Source organism: Octodon degus, unplaced genomic scaffold, assembly GCF_000260255.1.
Source record: "Octodon degus isolate 3935 unplaced genomic scaffold, OctDeg1.0 scaffold00026, whole genome shotgun sequence".
NCBI lineage: Eukaryota > Metazoa > Chordata > Mammalia > Rodentia > Octodontidae > Octodon > Octodon degus.
Window position 1 is genome coordinate 8025717 of NW_004524602.1, and position 20291 is coordinate 8046007.

A 20291-nucleotide genomic window follows, 5' to 3' on the forward strand; every position below is an offset into this window, starting at 1 on the left:
GGGACTGAACTCAGGCCTTTGCACTTGCCAGGCAAGTGCTTACTCTACTGAGCTATCTCCCTGGCCCCCTCCGACTGCTTTTCAAGGCTGAGGCGCACACAGCCTGCAGCCGGGCATCTCCAGCCCCTGGGTTCTCTCAGGCCCCAGAGGGGGAGCTATTTGTGGCTGCTGAGGGACCCTCGACTTCCCTCTGTCCTCTCTTGTTCTCTCCCTCCTCCAAGTCAGAATATCAGTGAAAACCTAGGCAGACTTTTCCGGTTCGTGATAAAGTCTGGCCAGAGACTCAAAGCTCTTAGCCACGCCGGCTCCTAACCTTGCGGAGCTTCTCGTGGTTTCAGAGATAAAAGGAGAGAAAGACTGCTGTGGCCCGCGCTGCTGGGGGGAGGGCTGTGGCCAGGGCCACTGTGGCAGCTGGCACGTAGGGCTGCTGGCTGCCAGACTTCAGTAATCACAGCGTGATGACTGGGTGGGAAGAGCCCGGACTTGCTCCTCCTATGGCTACCACCGCAGGGACGGGCGCTCTCGGCCGGCCCTGGGTGCCAAGCTAGCCATTCAGGCAGCCCTAGCATATGAGCTATATTCTCACGTATATTTCCTCCTCTGCTTCCAAATCAGGCTCCGGCCTCCCAGTGTCAGGCGGCTACCAGGAGCCTAGAAAAACCTGATCAAGGGCTGGTGAGATGGCTCAGTGGTCTAAAGCACCCACTTAGAACAAGCTAAGCTTAAGCAAAACACAGGGACCACGGTTCAATCCCCCAGCACCACAGGCCAGTCAGCCCCGCCCCCTGGTGGGCTGAGCTGGCCACACATACACAAAATAAATAAATTAATTAATTTTTTAAAAAAAGAAAAACCTGATCAACCCAGCGAATTTGGGAGAAGAGCGTCAGAGCCCCTCCTCCCTGTGTCCTTGTGGGCGGGGCTTCTGGCCTCCCGGTTTCCCCTCTGCAAAATGGGGGTGTGCACCCCAGGGCCCCCCCCCAGCCCCTTGGGCTCCCAGCAGTTCTCGAATCTATGAGCTGGAGGGCTTAGCCAGAGCAACACCGTTCAGGATATTTTCGGCTTGCCCTGAACCCGGCTACATCTTGTGTGTCCACATTGGGCACCCCCAAATCTGGGCCACACCCAAATGCGCACAGCCCTCTGATGAGGAGCCACGGCCAAGCTCACAGCTGGCCTGAGGGGCCACGGCCAAGCTCATGAAGCACAAGGGCCCAGCCTGCTGGCCAGGTAATGGAGCCCGGGCATCCACAGGACCCCAAAGAGCCCTTTTAATAGGACAGCTCAGGCCCTGAAGCCACCTCTGTCCATAACAACAGGACTTCGTTCGGAGCTGTTGTTTTGGTTTGTTTTTTTCGTTCGGAGCTATTGTGATGGCCGAGGGTCCTCGGAAGATGGACCGTCATAACAAAAAGTTATCAGTTGGCCTCAGGTATAAGCAGAAATCCCCTTCCCCAGAATCCCAAATATCTTGGCATCCCAAACTTCCGGGTGCATTCCTGCAAGCTGACCCCCCACCCCCACCCCAAAGCCAGAGGCTGCACAGCACAAGCAGAGCTTTTTTCACAGCTAAGCAAAAAATGCAGGAACTCGATCCCTTTGTCTGTCTCCCATGAACACCTCTATTTCCGTCAGCTGCTCCACCTCTTGGAAATTCCAGGAGATTCCAGAGCTGCAAATACCTTAAGCTAGTAGAGCCTGTTCCTTCCCAGAAACGCTCAAAAGGGGCAGAACTGAAGCCCTAGGTTGGGCTGTACCTGCAGCAAAGGTCAAGGTTATTGGGCCCGGACCTGCAGGGACCCGGCAGGACTGTACCGTGGCACCCCGCTCCCCATCTTCCAGAGGGAGCCAGGACAGAACACATCAAGCTCACAGTGCTTTATTTGGCTGACTTTCAGATAAAAGCAGGACACTGAATCTGTACAGCCAGATTTTCCGTCCCAAGCGTATTCACACAGCCAAAACAGAGCGAACAGAAGGGGAACTTTTCCTCTGTACCCTACTAGCTCGACAGAGAAAGACTGTTTGGAAGCAACACGCTCTCTTCCACCCACATGCTGTGAATCCGTTCTCAAGTCAGACTGTCCAGATCCGAAGGCCAGGAACGTGGCAAAGGAGGAGGGGGAGGAGGATGGACGGGTGCACACAGACAGGAGCCCAAGCCCACCTGCTTCCTGACACTTCTGATCTGAGAACAAAAGTGAGGTGGCTTCAGGGCCCTAAGCAGGTGCCTTTCTTCCTATAGGACCCACAGCCTACAGTGCCCTAAATGGGAAGCACGACAAGCCAACAGGGGCTCAGAGAGCTTCAGGAGCTTAGCCGAGGTCACGCAGGAACCAGCAGAGGCAAGGGAAGGCTGCATCTTCTGTCTCTGGGGCTCCTGCTCTGTGATGCTGTGGGGCAACTCTCACCAGCCAGCCAGAGTAAGGAGAGAAGAAAGAGGCCCCAGCAGTGGTGGAGCCCTGAGCCCTTAGTCCCCTCCCTTCTTTCTCTGGGCCTCTGTTTCCACAGCTATGGAAAGGGGACTAGCAACAGCCCGAACCTCACAGCTGTCAGGAAGATTAACTACACTGATAATATGAAACACTACTTTTCTCAGCTCTGGCGCGCAAAGCCAAGGCCCTTGCTTGCTAGGCAAGTGCTGTACCACTGAGCTGCGCCCTGGCCCATATGAGGCGCTTCAGGTGTGGGACAGCAGCTGAGGGCCGTGGAAGGCTCAGTCGCTTCTCCCGGGGCTGCTATCATCCATCTGTGCCTTGGAAGCTGAGACCCGCACCTGGAAAGAGGGAGCCTCTGCTCCTCAACTCTGGGCACCTGGAGCCTCTGGTGACATCATGTGTCACAGGCAGGGGACAATGATTAAGCTGTGGTCAGAGTACCAGGTCAGGCCCCTAACATGGCCCTCGCTGTTCCCATTCCCTGAGCCAGCGTGAGAAGTAGCCACGCTCAAGCCACTCTTGTCACTTCCACGCCCGGATGGACCAGCCTCACTCTGCTTCACTGGGCGACTTTGTGCAGATTACTGGACTGCTACTGTTTTTCTTTTTTCTTCTTTTGGTACCAGCAATCAAACTCGGCCTTACGCCCGCCAGGCAGGCTCTGTATCCCTGAGCTCTATCCCCAACCCTGTGCCTGTTTTTCATCTGGAAAGCGGAGATGCACAACAGCTTCCTCCACTGAGATGTGGCGCTGCAGATTCGGGGAGCTGACACACATAATGTGGCTCATCCCTGCTGGCGCACGGGGTTCTCCACAGTGAGCAGTTCTGGTCCCAACTAGGTCAGCCCTCTGCTCGAGGCAGCGAGGCAGGATGGAGGCCGGCCGAGAGCAGCTCCCTTGGAGCCGCTCACTCGTAACCCATCATGCACTGGTTCCTGTCTTTTTGCTTTCTTGCAGTGGACACGCGGTGCCAGGCCTATGGGAAATGCCTCTCCTGGTCCCAGCCCCGTTACCTTAGTGATAATATTTTTAAGCACCCCTATGACCTAACTATCCTAACACATAGTGGGGAAATAGGTAGAACAGAGCGGCCAGGATATTGCCTGAGCGCACACAGCAATTCTGACAGTGAAGCTTGCACTCTCAGCCCCTGGCTACCCTTGACAGTCAGGGGCCTCTTTTGAGAGAAGCGGCTGCCTCTGGTGTGGGCTGCAGGCCTGGCCCAGACCTCAGGACTCTCTGGGAGAAGCCAGATCCAAGGAAATGGAAGCGCGGCCCTGGTTCTGTCACTCCTTGCTCTGCCCCAGGCAGTGTCAGATGCCCTGTACAGGGTACCTCACCACTGTGCTGTCCTCCGGGTGGCAGCTCCAGGTGTCATCTATGGGCTGCAGATGTGTCAGCTGTCCACATACTTCCAGGGTGGTTGGAGCACAGTGGGAAAGGGATGGCGGGCGGCAGATCCACCCCCATCCCCTGCATCCAGCCCATTTGCCTCTGCCTGCTAAGCCTCAATTTCCTCCTCCCAATGCAAGTGGGACAGAGGACAAGCTCTCATCTGCCTCCTGGTTTCTGAGCCCAATGTCCGCTTAATGACCTATTATCCTGCGGACCCTGATGCAGCTTCCCGGGTTGGGCAGGGTGACGTCCAGACGGCACATCAGCTCTGAGGCTGACCAGGGTGTGCCCCTCTCTCTACCCAGACTGTTTGTCCCTCTGTGACAGAGGGGCCCCCTCCCCACAGCAGCAGGATGGGGTGCAGGAAAGCACGCCCACACACACCAACCAAGAGCCTCCTGGCGCTTCCTTAATTAATTGCAAGGAGGGTGCCAGCCAGAAACCAATTACAAAGTCCCTCCAGCGGCCTCTTCTGGGCTTAAGATGGGAGGGGAGGGGACCCCACTCCCTCCCCTCCTGAGCAGCTGGTCCCACACTCCAAGCTCACAAAAGACAGGCTCCTTCTGAACAACTTCTTTTCATGTGGAAGCCACTGGATTTGCAGCTGTCCCTCCCTGGCAGGCCTGCCCCATGCCAGCTGCTAGGGCAAGGAAGAGGAATTCTAGGGAGCTAATGGAGAAGACAGAGGGAGCCAGGCCAGGCACGCAGGGAACAGGCACATTCTCTCATCTCCTGTATGCCAGACAGGACCCATGGCTAGCCACGGCCAGATCAGACTCTGGGCTGCCCGGTGCCAGGAGCCCAGGCTCCTCCACCCACGCTGGCCGGCAGAGAAGTGGAAAAACTCACTCCATTGTGGCGGTGCTGCCAGGCCCAGTACTGCCAGGCTGAGGATATGCCTGTATCCAGCTCCCGCCCAGCCAAGCCCTGTCTACACCAACTCCCATCCTTCCCAGATGCCTCTGAGAAGGATGCCAAGGTGGCTGTGGCCCAGGGCAGGGGAACACAGGGCCTCTGGGCATTGTCAGGGACATAGCGGCGGACTGCTTTTCTGGAGACAGTTTCCCTGCCTAGCAGGAGTCAGAGAGAGGAAAGAAAGGGCCTGCAATGGTTGAGTGCTTACAGCATGCGGGTGAGACAGCCACTCCCACCTGGCACCCACGGGACCTTGAGCCTCCAAACTCAGGGCCTGGGCACAGCTGTCTATATCTGTCTCCTCCTCCTAGGTGTGGCCCCAGTTTACGTGTCCTGTGTCCCTACAGCCTAAGCACATAGTTCTCCAGGTGCCAGGGGAATGAATGGTGGCCACACAGCTTCAGCGGCAGGATTCAACACGGGGAGGCCGCCCTGTCCCAGGGGCTTCAGCTGGGTCTGTGCTGGGACCTTTGGCACCTTTGACTGAGGCTTAGTAACACACTGTCACCAACTCTTCGAGACAGGGAGTACAGGGCCTGGGGGTCAGGTACCCCTTGGGTGACAGATGGACTGTGGGTCAGGATGTGGAGGCCTGTAAGGCTCCTCAGCATCAAGGCTCCGGTGTAGCTCCTCTCTACAAGGCTAGGGCTCCTCTCTCACCTGGAGCACCTCGAGCTATTCCTCCAAGGGAAGAGGCCACCAACAGAGGGGAATTGGGCTTTCAGCAGGAAGCAAGGGTGCTGCTAAGGGGAACCTGCAGGTGTTGAAACTGCCTCACAGGTGGGAGGAGCATGCACTAGGAGTGCACAGGACCCAGGTGCCAACCTTGCTGGATGACTGCAGGAAGGGACAACCTCTGACCTGGACCTCAGTTCCCCCGCTTTGCCCTGTGACTTCTCCAATATTCTGTACCTCTGCCAGTCCACAGGTGCCTGAGACACCTGGACTCTGTCAGGCAGCTGCTTCAACCTGGGTGGGGCCAGGCCATCCTTGGTTCTATGTCTTCAGCAGCAGCCAGGGGCATGAGAGAGGGGCCAGGGTCAGTGAGTAGATTCGCTGCTTCTGGAGGAAGAAGGGGTGCAGGGGGTACAGGAGGAGGAGGATGCTGACAGCCAGGGTCCTCTGCCCACTCCCCTTCTCCCAAGTTCTGCCTCTCTAGAGACTCTGCCCTGGGTAACGACCCACCAGCTAGTACGGGAACTGAACCAGCAAAGCACTCAGTCATGTGTGTCTAACTTGGTAAGTACAGTGCCCCGGCAACACGAGGGCCCTGGGTCACTGTGAGCCACTTCCTTTCTACCCTGGAGTCCCCACCTGCAGCCACATCACAGTCACTAAGCCAGAATTCAATGCAAAAGAGCCTGAGCCGCAGACAGGGGCCACGAAGCAAAGGTCCACGGCACCACTCGTGGGCTCTAACCCTGATGCATGTCCTTCTCCGCTCTTCCAGTTCAAAGCTTTTTAGAAACATTTAAAAGCAGGGGCTAGTGAGCAGTGGCACAGGCCTGTAATCTTAACACTCAGGAGGCTGAGGCAGAAAGATCAGTGTTTGTTCCTGCCTTAGGGTAGAAGCAAGGTGGACAGACTCTGAGTGGAGGAGGGCCCTGCCCCCCCCCCCCCCCTCCGTAGACCCTCCCCCCGCTGTGTCTCCCCCCCCCCGAGGCAGTGTCTGGTTCTCCCTCTGGACACACTTCTTTTTTTGCATCATTCTAGTTGCATGAAGGGATTAAGGCAGCTGAGTAAGATGCATACAAGAACACAAAATTTAAAACATCATAACCAGGATACACACTGCCAGGCGAGAAGGTCACCCATACACCTGTGGTCCCAGTGCTAGCTCAGGCCCTTTGAAAGAAGAGTGTTAGATGGGAAACTGAGACTCACGTCCTCTCCGAAAGCACTCTCAGGGCCCAGCAACTTGCTGCCCGCTTCCTTTTCTCCCTTTCCTGGGTCTCTGGAGTTCTTGAGTCCTGCCACCCGCCAAGTCCCTTGCTCTTGTGTTTTTAGACGGGCCTCATTGTGTATTTCAGGCTGGCCTCAAACTCATGACACTCCTCCTGCCTCAGCCTCCACACTGCTGGGGATACAGACATGCACCACCATGCCCAAGCCTCTTTTTCTTTCATGTTATAATAAGAGATGTTTTTAAAGCAAGTTTGGTTCCCCATCAGCATTAACTATGGTATGCATTTAATATGCAGACCAAGCAACTCCCATCATTCAGTGCAGCTCAGGCGAGCCACAAGGTTGGATAGAGCCTGCCTCTGGCCTCCTTGTGCTGCCCCCCATTAGTGATGGTGACCCCACCTCCACACTCCCTCCAGGCTTCTGCCCTAAGCTGGCTCCCCCTACACTTTACAGATGGAAAAGCAGAGGCCCAGGAATGGCAGTGACTTCTCCAAGGTCCGGGGCCTGAAAGTGGCAGAGTGGGGATGAGACACTGAGCTGTCCAATGTTCAGGGCCCACGAGGCGGGGCCTACAGGAACAGAAGGCTTCCCAAGCCCTCACTGTGTCCTTCCTGCCCCTGCTGTCCCCAGTGGGCCCCACGAGAACCTCACTGGCCAGGAAAGGGCCAGCATGGGAGCGAAGAGAGGGTTAAAGTGCGGATTTTACTTAATCCTCTGATCTGGCCTAAGCCGAGGCCATACTGGTTAAGCAGCACAGAGGGGCCCACTAGGGGCTGGCTGTGGGCCGGGCCGGGGGAACTTAGTAGACACCAAGACACTAGTGTAGTAGTTCTGCCAGGTGATCCACCAAGTGCCCACTCTCATGCTGTGTCCCATCCCTGCTAGAGGCGGAGCCTCCAAGCAGTGCCCCTCCACCATGGAAGGCGCCAGGTCCAGCAGCCAGCAAGAGAAAGATCAGTGGCCATAAATGAGGCAGCCCTGAGGGTAAACCCAAGTCCTGCCACCTCCTTGCTGTGTGACCTTTGGCAAGTCGCTTCCCCTCTCTGAGCCTCTGTTTCTTCCTCCACTGAAGGGACCTACACACCTTCCTGCAGGCCTCCCACAAGAAAGGCTGCAAATACACAAAGAGCATGTGGTTACCAATCTCGCATCCTTCACCTCCCCATCCTGGCCCAGCTTGTGCTCTTCTGTGCTGCCTGCCTCCATCCGGGCATTAATAACCTCAACAATGATAAGCCCTCCCAGCGAATGGCACTTGTGTTACTTCAAAACACGAAGCATCCCTACCCCTCTGGGAGAAAGCAGTCAGGCCAGAAGCAGCCTCTCACCCTCAAGTTCCTTTTCCCACCATGCACTGGGGACCACTGGCAAAGTGTAGAGTTGAGCCAGAGGACCTGAAGAAGCCTGGAGCCTGTGACATCTCATGAAGTCATGGGCAGCCCCTGGCTTACAGGAGCCCAAAGCCCCCAGGCCCCTGCAACACCTGCAGCCCCATTCTCCATCTGTCCCCCCACCCTGACCCTGCAGGCCGCTCTGGCCTCGGCTCCCAGCCCAAGAGCCAGCTGGACAGCTGGGAAAGCTGCAGCCTGGCTGGGCGCACAAGCTGCCCAGCCCCAGGCCAAGCGGCCAGGCCAGGCTAGGCTCTGAGTGAGCCTGGCCTTCACAGCGCCTCTGAACAGGGTAGGGTCACACTAGGAATCTCATTGGTCCTTCCACGGCCTGCCACCGCCCCCAAGACTCATGGTGTCATTTTCACTTGCACAAGAGGAAACTGAGGCCCAAAGTAGAAGCCCCACTGCCACCAAGGTTACCCAAGAGATTTGGGGTAGACCTGAGCCTCCGGACTCCTGTATGCTTCCCACTGCCCCATCCACACCTCTCCCCTTAACTCTGTCCTCTCTGCAACACGGGAACCCCCAAAGTTCTCTAGCAAACCCTGGGCCCTGTGGCAAGTCTTAAGAGCCCCTCTAACACGGAGCAGGCAAGACGTCTACTAACCCCTTCTCTGGTGCAAACACCCCCTCCTCCGTGTCTCTGAGCTGGCCAGTGGGACCCTCGCCACCCACGGATGGGGGCCAGTGCCTTCTTCTCCACCTGACTGGAGGCCTGGCCAGCAGGTGGGGTGGGGCTCCCCCTTGTAAGAGGGCCTGCTCCATGCCCACCATCAAGGTGAACCCCAGCTCTGCTGTGATGCTTCCCGCTGTCTGTGCGCGCCACGCACGGCCCCACGGAGCGTGCACCCGACACAGCTAGGCGCGCGCAAAGGGGGTGAGGTGGGGGGGGATGGATATGCAGCATCTCACGCAGGGGTTAAAAATGCAGCCTGGGCTGGCCAAGGATGGTGTCCAAGCCGCAGGGCTGCCGAGCCAGAGCCGCATCCCGCCCCGCCTCGAGGGCGAGCGGCCCGGGCGCTGAGGGAGCAAGCGCGGCGTCCGCCACCCCTTCCTGGCCCGCGCCCAGAGCCCCGCGCCCCCGCCGCCCCGGGTCCGGTCCCGACGCCTACCTTGGTGACCGTCATGCAGGAAGCCGGCGGGGCTGGCACGCGTGCGGGGCAGCAGCCGGGGTCCCGCACTCGGGCTGGGCCGCTAGGGGCCGGCGGGCTGCGCGCGGGGACTGCTCGCTCGTGGGCGCCCGCCGCGCTGGCGCTGATGTCAGCCGCGGCCGCGCATTTATAATGGATGAGGCTCCGCGCCGCAGGAAGGCGAGGCAGGAAGAAAGGAGCGGGGAGCGGGCCGCTGGGGGCGGGGAGGAAGAGGGGCCGGGAACTCGCTACAAAGGCGGAGGCGGGAGGCGGAGGGGACGCGGCCGCCCGCTCGTGGCCGGCGCTGCGATGCCCGGGCCGGCGCCCAGGCCACACCTTAACCCCCGCGGGCCCGGACGCGCGCGGCTTCGAGGCCGCCCTGGCACCTGCCAGCTCCGGTCCGGCTCCGGCTGGCAGGGGCGGGGACCCCGTGAAGTCACCCGCGGGACGGAGGGGAGCGCAGCGGCCTCGCCTCCTGCAGATGGCGTGGTGGGGGCACGCGTGGCCACAGGGCCTGTGTGGGCGCCCCTTTGGCTCTACGCAGAGGGAAAAGAGGCCAGGTTGGACAGTGACGTGGACAGGGGCACCGACATAGTCTCTGGCCACTCCGTCGCTGGCTCCCAGAGGAACCCTTGCTGTAAAGGCTGGAAGGGCCCCGTCTGTGGTACATCCACACACTCTCTGAGTGTGCGCTGCGTGGGGGACACAGGTAGGTGCGCCGCGGGGGTGAGGGAATCCTGACCCAGGTCACACAAGGCGGCGATTCTGAAGTCGCTGTAAGGATTTGAGGTACCACCTGAAGGTCCTAAGACCCGGTGAGCAGGCGTTGCTCAGGTGACTTCCTGCTCCCAGGAAGGCACTGTTTACTTTGCTGCCCACTAGACAGATTCAGAGAGGGGTGGGGCGGAAGGTGACAGAAGCCAGGATCTGAACCAAGTCTCTGTGCCAAGCTCCAGGGACGCTCACACCTGCTGCCTTTTTTGTGTCTCCCCAGCAGGAGGCCTGTTCATTCTCAGAAGTGGTTCTGCAACTTCTAGACCTCTGCAGTGGCTGGTTCTGCCCAGGCCCCAGGTAGCTGCTCTGCCAGGCCATTCCTAGTCCAATGTCCATGGCTGGCCACCACATCACCCCCCTGGCCTGCTCCCCATTTTGTGTCACCCCAGACACACCCCTCTTCTGGGGACCCCTGCACCCCACCTGCCACCCCAGCTCACAGTTCTGCCCCGTGAGCCGTCGTTCAAGGGTCTACTATTAGGTTCAGGCACTTCCTGTGAGCGCAGACAGTGGCCACCTCCCCTTTGGGTGCAAACTCATGCCTTCTCCCTGCACACCCCTGGACATACAGAGGGCACTGAGCAAATGTTTCAGACGAGATCAGGTGCATTCAGGGTGGTATGACAGTTTAAAGAATACTGGTTGGAAAAAAAAATACTGGTTGACAGTATTCTTTGTGTGTGTGTGTGTGTGTGTGTGTGTGTGTGTGTGTTATGGGGGATCAAACTTAGGACCTCATACTTGCCAGACAGGCGCTTCTGCCGCTGAGCTATCTCCCTGGCAAGCAGCTGTGTCATACCAGAAATAAATCGGGTGAAGCAAACCTTCAGCCAGTAGAAGAAACCTACACCAGGCCTTCAGAAGTACTTCTTTTCCTTTCTTTCTTTTTTCATGTCTTTACTACAGGGTCTACAGGGTCTCACTACACAGATCTGTCTTGTAGTGATCCTCCTGTTTTCAGTGTTCCAAGTGCTAGGATTACAGGTGCGCCACTATGCCCAGTCTCAGTTGCCCTCTCAGCACACCCAGGGGCAGGGCTAGTACAGCACCCCAGGGACTGAACCCCAGTTCCTGAACCTGACTAAGCAGGCACTTTAGTCCGCTAAGCTATCTGGCTGGCCCTAGAAGCGCTTCTTGTCACACCGTGGTCGGGCATCAGAAGAGGTCAGGTTCTGGGTCTGGATTGGGATTATCTTGGGTCGCTCAGCCCCAAGACGCGACCTCAGGCCTAGGGACCCATTGGAAGCCATTGAAGGGCAACCCAAGAATGCCAGTCGCCCGCTCTCACAGCTGCGCTCTGTCCACACATGTCTCCCAGATTGTCATTCTCGGCTACCCAGCATGCCTCCTGGCACCTTCCCCTCCCTCCTCAGTTACTGTGGGAGCCAGGAATGAGACAAATACTTAATATCAGCTTGAGCCAAATGTAATTAGGAACATCAATCTGCTGCCCCCAACCCATGTGACACACTCCAAAGGCAAAGAGAAAATGCTCCTGCTGGCTCCTGCGCTGCTAGCTGGTCCCTTCTGTCGCATGTCCCCAGGCAGAGGACAGGGCTGGACAGGCAAAGGCCTCTGATCCCCCACTGTCCAGCCAAGGGCTCAGCCTAAAGAAAAGAGTCAGAAATGTGTACACCTCCCCGCTGGGGTGTGGCTGCCGGCACAACACCTCCTTCTGGGTCCCCACTGCACAGCACATGGAATCTGGCTCCCCCGAAATACAGCCTGAGATAGGTCTGGAGGCAAGAGATTTAACTGGAAGGCGATCACGCGAGTGGATAATGAGATTGGAAAGGAGGAATCACTAACATGAAGGCCTGCTCCCAGGGCCACTTTGCACTTTCTCAGCCTCCAAGGCCTCTACCTCTTGTTCTCAACAACAGCAAAGTCCTGCTCGTCCTTCAAAGCCCAGCTCCAGCGTCATTACCTCTGTGGCCACCTCTGTGGTGGCCTGGTTCATGCTGCATTATAGCTGCTCTGATGGAATATACTCGTTCTGTCTCTTTTTAAGGACTGTGACCATGTGTCCTGCCTTTAGCTATAAGACTAACCCCCGGTCATTCCAGAGCATGGCCCAGCCGATCCAGTAAGGCCGCCACAGACCTCATCAGCCTCTCGCTTCCTCACCCTCTGGGTCCAGTCCCTCCTCTGTGTGGCCAGGTGCCAGGGCCTCTTGACCTGAGATTTTACCTGCCTCATGCCCATGGCATTTGTCCAGGCCCTGGGTTGGGTGCCACCATGCAGTGAGGAGGACTTGCTGTTGGGCACCACTGTCACCCTGGGTAGGCGAGGAATGTGCTCAAAGCCACAGAGCCCAGTAAGAAGGAGATCCCACATCTGGTGCCCACTGGTCACCTCTATCATGGCCCACGGTCCAGCTCCCCCTTCCAGCCTCTGGTGGTCACTCAGTCCTAAACTCTGCAGGTCTCCCCATGCTGCAGCTCTCAGATTGTCCCCTGCACTCCACCCTGCTCCATTCCAGCCTGGCTTGGCACTTTCTCTTGCGTGGGCCAGGGGACTCCGTGATCCACCCAGCATCCTCTGCTGCTGGCTCAGGGCCCATAGCCTTGGCTGCTTGGAAGCCACTGGGAGCTCTGCGCTGTCCCCAGGATGAGTTCCCATCCCTTCCTGTTCATCTCTAGCATCTCTGTCTCACCACCTTCTGCCTTCGTCTGCTCCGGGTGCGTCCTGGTCTTCCTCATTCTCTCCTGCAAGGCCGCCTCCTCCTGGAAGACTCCCAGCCCGTCTCCTCCTTCCTGTCTTTCTTGGTCTCCCAGCCTCTCCCCCACATTGTCTCTGCCCCCACCTCTCTGAACTTCCACTCTCCCAGCCCCTCCTGCTCTGTCCCCTCTGCTCTAAGGGGGGCTGGGAGGGTAGGGTGGGGAGATGGGGGGTATGGGGCTCTCCTCTGTGAGCCTGGCCCTTTGTGACTTCTCTTCTTCTGGCCTCCTCACCTCTGACCCCATGGTGGTGTTTCTTTGTCCTTCTGATCACCCTGACTTCCTCTCTGTCTCCTGTCCCTGCCTCTCTCTGCCTCCTCCTCGCCCTACAATTGATCTTTCTCTCCTGGTCTCTCCCCTTTCTCACTGTGGCTGCACACTATGCTTATGGAGCCCGGGCCAAGCGCTGGGGCAGCTGGGCCTGCCTGGGGCTGTCATCTCATGTCTGGGGGTGATGAGCGGTGAATGGAAAGTGGCTGCTGTGTCCTCGGGGTCCTCGGGGGCTGTGTCCTTGGCTGGAGGGTGTCCTCCCTGTGCTGGAGGCTGCGTCCTGTGAGCTTACTGGGCCTGTGTGTATGTGCACATGCATGTGTGTGTGTGCGCGCACACATGTATGTGTATATGTGTGTACAAGTGTGTGTGTACAGTGATGGATGAAACCAGGGAGGGAGCAGCCACAGCACTGGGCTCAGCGAGGGAACCCCAGCCAGTCCCCCCAGGTCTCCTCTCCAAGCTGTCCCCTGAGCCCTGATGGCAAACTGGAGCCTTCACCACAGGCAGAGCAGATGGCTGCTGGGAGCTCTCCGCGGCCCTGTGGGTGTGCTCAGAGGCTAATGGGCTCCAGGAGCCTTCTCTTGAACACGCTGTGTTGGTTGGGAGTCCTGCTCCAGAGCCACGTGCCTGGGTTGGAACACCACCTCTCCCACTCACTACCAGTCTAAGTGGGGTGCCGCTGTCTGACGTCCTTATACCTGTGTCACTTCCAGGGCACACTACCTGCGGCCTCGGCAATCTCATGGGAGCCCTTGCCTTCTTCCTGGGGACAGAGCATCACCCCTTACCTGCCCTGTGCTCTGTGACCTGCAAGCCCCAAATTCTCCACAACAACGTCCCCCTCACCCTCCTCATGTCCCCTACCTGGGCCTCAGACATACACTGGTGATAGACAAAGTGACAGAAGACAGTGGTATAAAAACTTACCATCACAGGGGGCATCACAGGAAGGAAAGGAAGTGCCCATAAGGCCCCAGAACCTGCAGGCTTGGCATCTGCTTGGGGTGGCGGCGCTTGTGATTGATGCCATCCAGGTCTCCCAGATAACAGCATCTGCAGCCATCTCTGTCTGGACAGGTGTCAGGCCCTGACCCTCTTCCTGTGAGAAGGTCCGTCTTGGCAGAGAGGGGCATTCAGGATGCTCCTACCTGTGGTTCTCGTACCCGGGAGGGGTGCAGCCTTCCTTTGCGAGAGGCCCGTTTCTCACAGCCACCCCTTTGTCTGCAGAGGGCTGTGGAGTCCCTCAATAACCAGCTGGAATTATACCAATGATACCTATTCCAGGTGGGATAGTTCCGTCTCCCACAGTATATCGAGGGGCAAACATTTACAAACGGTAACCATGCCCATCCGAGACAAAAGCCTGCCATGCTACCAGTCACCATCAGAGGGCGCTAAAAAGCCCCCAGCTCTACAAGTTTCAGATCCTCCTCTATCTAAATAGTCAAACCTAGACAGCAGTTCCTAACCTTTTCAGCATACCAGAGACAGGTTTTATGGGAGACAATTTTTCCGGGTAAAGGAGGGGAGGGGTGGTTTCAGAGCGCTCCAAGCGCGTTCCATTTAGCATGCACTCAAGCCTCTTTGTAGCTGTGAATCTATGCTGGCAGCCGCTCCCTCCTCTGCTCCACCTTAGAGCATCAGGTGCTAGATTCTCATAAGAAATCTGCAAGCGAGATCCCTGGCACCAGCATCTCACAGAAGGGTTTGAGTTCCTCTAAGAATCTGACTCTGTGGGGCCAGAGAGATGGCTCAGTGGAATAAGTGCTTCCCTGGCAAGCACAAGGGCCTGAGTTCGATTCCCGGTTCCGCAAAAAAAAAAAAGTTCAGAAAGACTGAAATTGGAGTAATATCAGTGAATATCTGGAGGGAAGGCTAAGTATATTTAGGGTTCCGCAAAAAAAAAAAAAAAAAAAAAAGAATGAACTGATCTGACTCTGGAACTGATCTGACTCTGGAACTGAGGCGTGGCTGGGGCATAGTGCAGGAGATGAGGTTGGTCTAATTACAGACGAAGCTGCACTTGCTCCACCCACACTCACTTCCTTCAGTGCAGACAGGCCACAGGCTACTGCCAGTCTGTGACCCAGGGGTTGGGAACCCCTGGCCTATATGGTCCTCAAAGTGTGAGTCTTAAACCAACACTAGCTTCACTCGGGAGCTTGTTAGAAATGCCAATGTCCAGGCTCCACCCAGGCCTTCTGCCTCCATTTAGAAGTAGCGAGCATCCCGGAGGGTTTCAAATTTTCCCATTGAAGACAAGGGGGGTCACTAGCACAGTAGGGAGCAGAGGGGAGGGGCGGGGAGGGACAGTGGCCTGAAGCCAGCAAGGAACAGGTGTTTGATGGTCACACATGCAGACTGAGTGGCCCTAGGCACTGCCCTACATTGGCCCCTCTTGTCCCTCTGAGGCTGAATCTGAAGATGCCCCCAGTGATGCAATTGGAGGCCACCCCCCTGGCCTCGTGGGAGAGATGTGCCTCCCTGGGCAGCAAGGGTAGCTCAGAGACTGGGAAGAGCTTGGAGTCCTCTTACACCCCAGCTGCCCCTCCCCAGATGCCGCGTCCACCAGCCCAGGCCCTGGCAGCGCCGCCTAGGTCCTGTCTCCTCTTATCCCTCCGTGCTCCTCCCTAGGCACAGCTGTCCTCCCTCCCCCTGAGCTCCAAGCCCTTAGCACTTCCCCATGGCTGCGTATTCCTTCATTGCTGCATTTCTGTCTGCTATTTGGTTTTGTTGTTGGTTTTCTTTCGTTTGTTTGTTCGTTTTTTGTTTTGTCTTTCTGAGACAGGGTCTCCTGATGTAGCCCAGGCTGGTCTCGAACTCTCAACAATCCTCCTGCCTCCGCCTCCTGAGTGCTGGGATTGCAGTCACGCACCACCTCGCCTGGCCCAGTCTGCTATTTGGCAAGAGCACACAAGATCTGGTGGTGGCCGTGGTCACTTGCTGCGTCAGGATGTTCTGGGCTCCAGCTCGCAGGGACAGGGCTTCTCCCCCGTGTCACAGCTGCCCTTAGCCTAGGCAGGGCTTGAGCGTGGAATTCATGTGCATATCAACGGCTGGATTTTCTTACAAAACCCTTGCTCTGTGTGAGGTATTGTGATTCACCGAGGAACTTTTATAATAGTGGGAAGAAAAGAAGCTCCAACATATTTGTTTATTGCCTGATCAGTGCATATAAAGATGATTTAAAGTGTTCAAAATACATCCTTCCTGTTCATGTCCAGAACCACCAGTGTGTGTGTGTGTGTGTGTGTGTGTGTCTGTGTTTTATTGTCAAACATGCTGTTCCTGTTGCACTTCTCCCCACCCACGATGAGAAAAAGGTGACAATGCTGCTACTAGTCCCACTGCCATGGGTCTCAGGGACCTGTTTGTATTGAAACAATACGCGTTTTCTTATCTCTGCAATTCCTTGCTTGAGGCTTAGGACACACAGTACCCCAAAATATGACTGTAGAAGACCAGAATATGCCACTCCAAAATACACTTCCTTGATGTATTTTGAGCTGGCTATTCTGAGAAACTGCAGACACAGAAGCAGCTCTGAAAAGATGCCTTTTTGTAAAAGAAATTTACATCCATAAGAAAATCTGCATTAGTGACACCTAACAGGAAGAGGGCTGCTTGGGACAACTTTCATCACCTGAGAGACTTGATCTGTACCTCACGACCCCCTTTATTCAGCTATGTTTCCTCCCTTCCCCCTCCGATGACTTGTCCTCACCACCGCGGAGGCCTCAATCCCTGATTCCTGCCTGCAGCTCGGGATGTTATATAACTGGCGATTACCTAATACATGGTCAGGGCTCACACGGGGACTTCTCTGAATAAAAGCATAACGAAGCACAGTTTGGCTCCTGTTAATCTGCCTCCTATCAATTTAATGCCGAGTCCGGTCAAAGAACCCAGAGAGTGGAGGGAAGTTCATGGCATTGCTTTTGCACCTTGACCATCAGCACCGAACCCAAATCTACCTCCTTGCTGCTCAAAGTCCATACCAAGAGACAAACATTGAAAGAAAATACATCAAGTTTATTGAAGGGCCAGCACCCAGCGGAGTGACCATCAGAGTAACCCTGGTACTTGAAAGGACTTTTGGCAGAGAAGGAAAAGATGGGAGAGGTTGATGGTTAGGACCACTACCTGCTGTGGTGAGCCGAGCCTTCTTCCCTCGGGTCCTATGTCGCCTCTCCCTCAGCCAAGACATAGCGATTGACCTTGACCTCCAGGGGCTGACTCTTGTCTATTCCTTAGATAGATGCATTATTTTTCTGCAAGTGAAGCCTTGTAGTAATTTATATCCTTTGTGTTAGTGAAGGAAAGAATAAGGAGGAATGTTATTTTTTTATGTTTTCTGAAGGTCACCAGGTCAATGTCCTGGCCTCGGTGAATGTAAAGGAAGATCATTAAGGCGTTAACATCTCACTGACTTTTCTTTAGGTTTTTAGGGTGCTTGGGCAAGCGGAAGTGACTCTGTCAAGGTCAGTTGATGAAGGGGCAACCACCGCCGTTGCCGCAGTGTGGTATGGCGCCTGACAAGCTGGGTCATGCGCACTACGGAGGCCAACTCAAGGGGCGGGGATCCTTCTGCCTCAGTCTCCCCATCCTCCTGTCTCTCCTGAAAGGTAAGAAGGGACTTTCTCAGAGGTCCCCTTACCTAACTGGATCCACCAAAGACGAGTAGAAAAACTGGCCTTCCATCTTCTTGCTGAAATGCCATTAACCAGTGAAGAATAAACTCATGTCACAGAGGGAGAGACTGAAAGTCACACACCATACCTAGGGCCAGGAGAGCTCTGTCCCGGGCCACTGGCTGTGCTCTGAGTCCCCTCAGTTCCCCTAAAGTCACTCACCCTCCCCCAAAGTGGCTGCAGTCTCCCACTTGCCTCATCTCATGAAGAGGGTATTAAAGCTTCAGCCATCTGCCCTTCTTTGAGGGTCTTATTTTATATGGCCCCCATGGAGATGTGCATGTTTATAAGTGCGTGTGCCTTTTCTCTTGTTATTCTGCCTATTGTCAGTTTATTTTATCAGACTCAATGTTCTTTTTTTTTTTTTTTTTTTCAGACTCAATGAATCTTGAGAGGGAAAATTTTTAACTTGCCTAAACTCCCCAAGGATCAAATCCTTACTCTTTTCTGCCTTCATTAAAAATGGGGACCTGAAATCAAGACTTGAAAGATGACCAGGTTAGAGCACTCCATGGGCTGGGAGCTTTAGGGACACTGTTTTGATTCTCAAGTGACTTGAGGCTCAGAGATCTGGAGCCCCAGGTCATCCCAGGAGGCAGTGATAGGGACAGCATTCAACTCTAGAGCTGCCCAGGTCCCTCTAGGCTCTCTGCTTGGACACAAACCCAGCTTCCAAAGATGCCACTGAAGAAGAAAGGAGAAGCATGAAAGTGGAGCTCTCCTTCCAGTATGGGGCTCCCCAGGCAGCTCTGTCCATCGGCAGCTCCCCCTGTGGGCCTCTTGCTTGTTCTCAGTAGCTCAGCCCCTCTTTCACCCACTCACAAGCTACCTGTCCTATAACTTTGTGCCCAAGATCCACAAGAGCACCATCTTCATCTACTTCGATAGATTTCTATAACAGAATCCCTGAGGCTGAGTTATTTATAAAGAATAGAGGCTTGTTTAGTTCATGATCACGGCAGCTGGAAAGTTCAAGAACTTGGTGTCCGCAGATGCTTGGCAGCTAGGGAGGCCTCCTGCTGCTTCAGGTCCTGTCAGGAAGTGCAAGGGATCATGGGGCCAGAGAGGAAGCTAGACAATGTCAAAGAAGCAGAAGTCACTATTCCTTTTTTTTTAATCCTGGGAACTGAACACAGGAGGGCTGTGCCACTGCATACATCCCTGGTCCTTTTCGTTTTTATTTTTCATTTTGAGACAGTATCTGGCTGGCTTGCACAGGCTGTCTTTGAACCCATGGCCCTCGCCACTGCACCTGACCTGAAACTACTTTTCCAACAACTGACTCTTACGGTAACTAACTAACCCAATCCCAGGAACGTGACAAAGGCACGGATCTTTTCACAGGGCCTCCACCTCGTGACCCAAACACCTCCCGCCAGTCCCACCTCTCAAATTATGGCATTGGGGAATTAAGGTTCTGATATATAAACTTTTGGGGAACACACGCAAGCCACAGCAAGCCCCTAACTCATGCTATGAGGTCGTCCTCACCCTGATGACAAATCCAATCAAAGACTTGGCAAGAAAAAGGAAGCCGCAGGTCAGAGCTCCTTCTAAATGCAGGTGGTCTGAGTTGTAAATAGTTGCTGGCTGCATGTAGGCACTTTCTGGGTATCTCTGCAGATCTTCCTACCTACAGAGTTGTGCTCGGAGAGGTGAAGGGACACGGCCATAAGTGGTAGAGGGAGAATTCAGTCTCACGTCCAACCCAAGCCCAGTTCTACCTACCACACTACCCATCCCTGCGAGTTCATACCCATGACCCAGTCTCACTTCCAGAAGGCCCTTTGCTGGGTGACAAGCCAGGCTAGCTGCTCTGTGCAGGTGACAGCTTTCCAAAGCCTGTTGGGAAGGTAACAGTCTCACCCTGGGCAGGACACCTGAGCCAAAGAGCACGCAGAGACCTGCATACAATGAGGATTTCAGGGGCAAGGGGGTGGGCAGTGGAAGGGGACAGCCACCTGTCACAGCTTGGCCAGGGCCATTACCTCTCTTGACTTTTATTGCAGTCTTCTCATCTGCAAAATGGGGCAAAACTCTGACCGTAACCACATCAAATGGTGGTGAGGAATCAATGGAGCAACAGGAACTCTCCTTCGTGGCTGGCTGGGGACGAACTGTTCCAACCACTCTGGCAGATAGTGTGGAGGTTTCTTACAAAACCACCCTCTTACAATACAACTGGCAGTCGCGTCCCTCGGTGTTGACCCAAGCGCAAGGAAATCCCATGACACGAAAATCTACAGGGAGATGTTTCCAGCAGCTCCAGTAAGAACTGCAAGTAAGATGCTCTGCATGTAAAGGGATAAGTGACCCGGGCACCCAGACACGGGCTCTCAGAGCTAAAGAGAAATGAGCGCTCGCACTGTGACAAGACACAGAGGAAACTAAACTGCAAGTCACTGTGTGCATATCCAGGCCGATCTGAAAAGTTTTGCATGATTTCAACGGCATGACAGTCTCAAAGCGACCAAGCTGTGGACACAGAGAAACAATCAATGGTTGTCAGGGACCAGGGTGAGGAGTTGAATGGACAGAGTATTTTAGGGCTGTGCAACCTTTCTTTATACAGTGATGGTGGAGCTGTGTCATTACACACTCATCAGGCCAGCAAAATGGATGAGGCCGAGACCCTAAGCCAGCTCTTAAAAATGA

At 55.5% G+C, this 20291-nt stretch overlaps 1 protein-coding gene across 1 annotated transcript in view; it reads right to left on the reverse strand.

The window, feature by feature from the left end:
• The window catches only part of Coro2b (coronin 2B), a 92727-nt gene extending 83207 nt beyond the window's left edge, over positions 1-9520 (reverse strand). The window contains exon 1 of the mRNA XM_023712539.1: positions 9161-9520. Within this exon, the coding sequence (XP_023568307.1) occupies positions 9161-9175 (15 nt within the window). The 5' untranslated portion in view covers positions 9176-9520. The remainder of the gene's footprint in view (positions 1-9160) is intronic.
• Positions 9521-20291: the final 10771 nt, after the last annotated feature.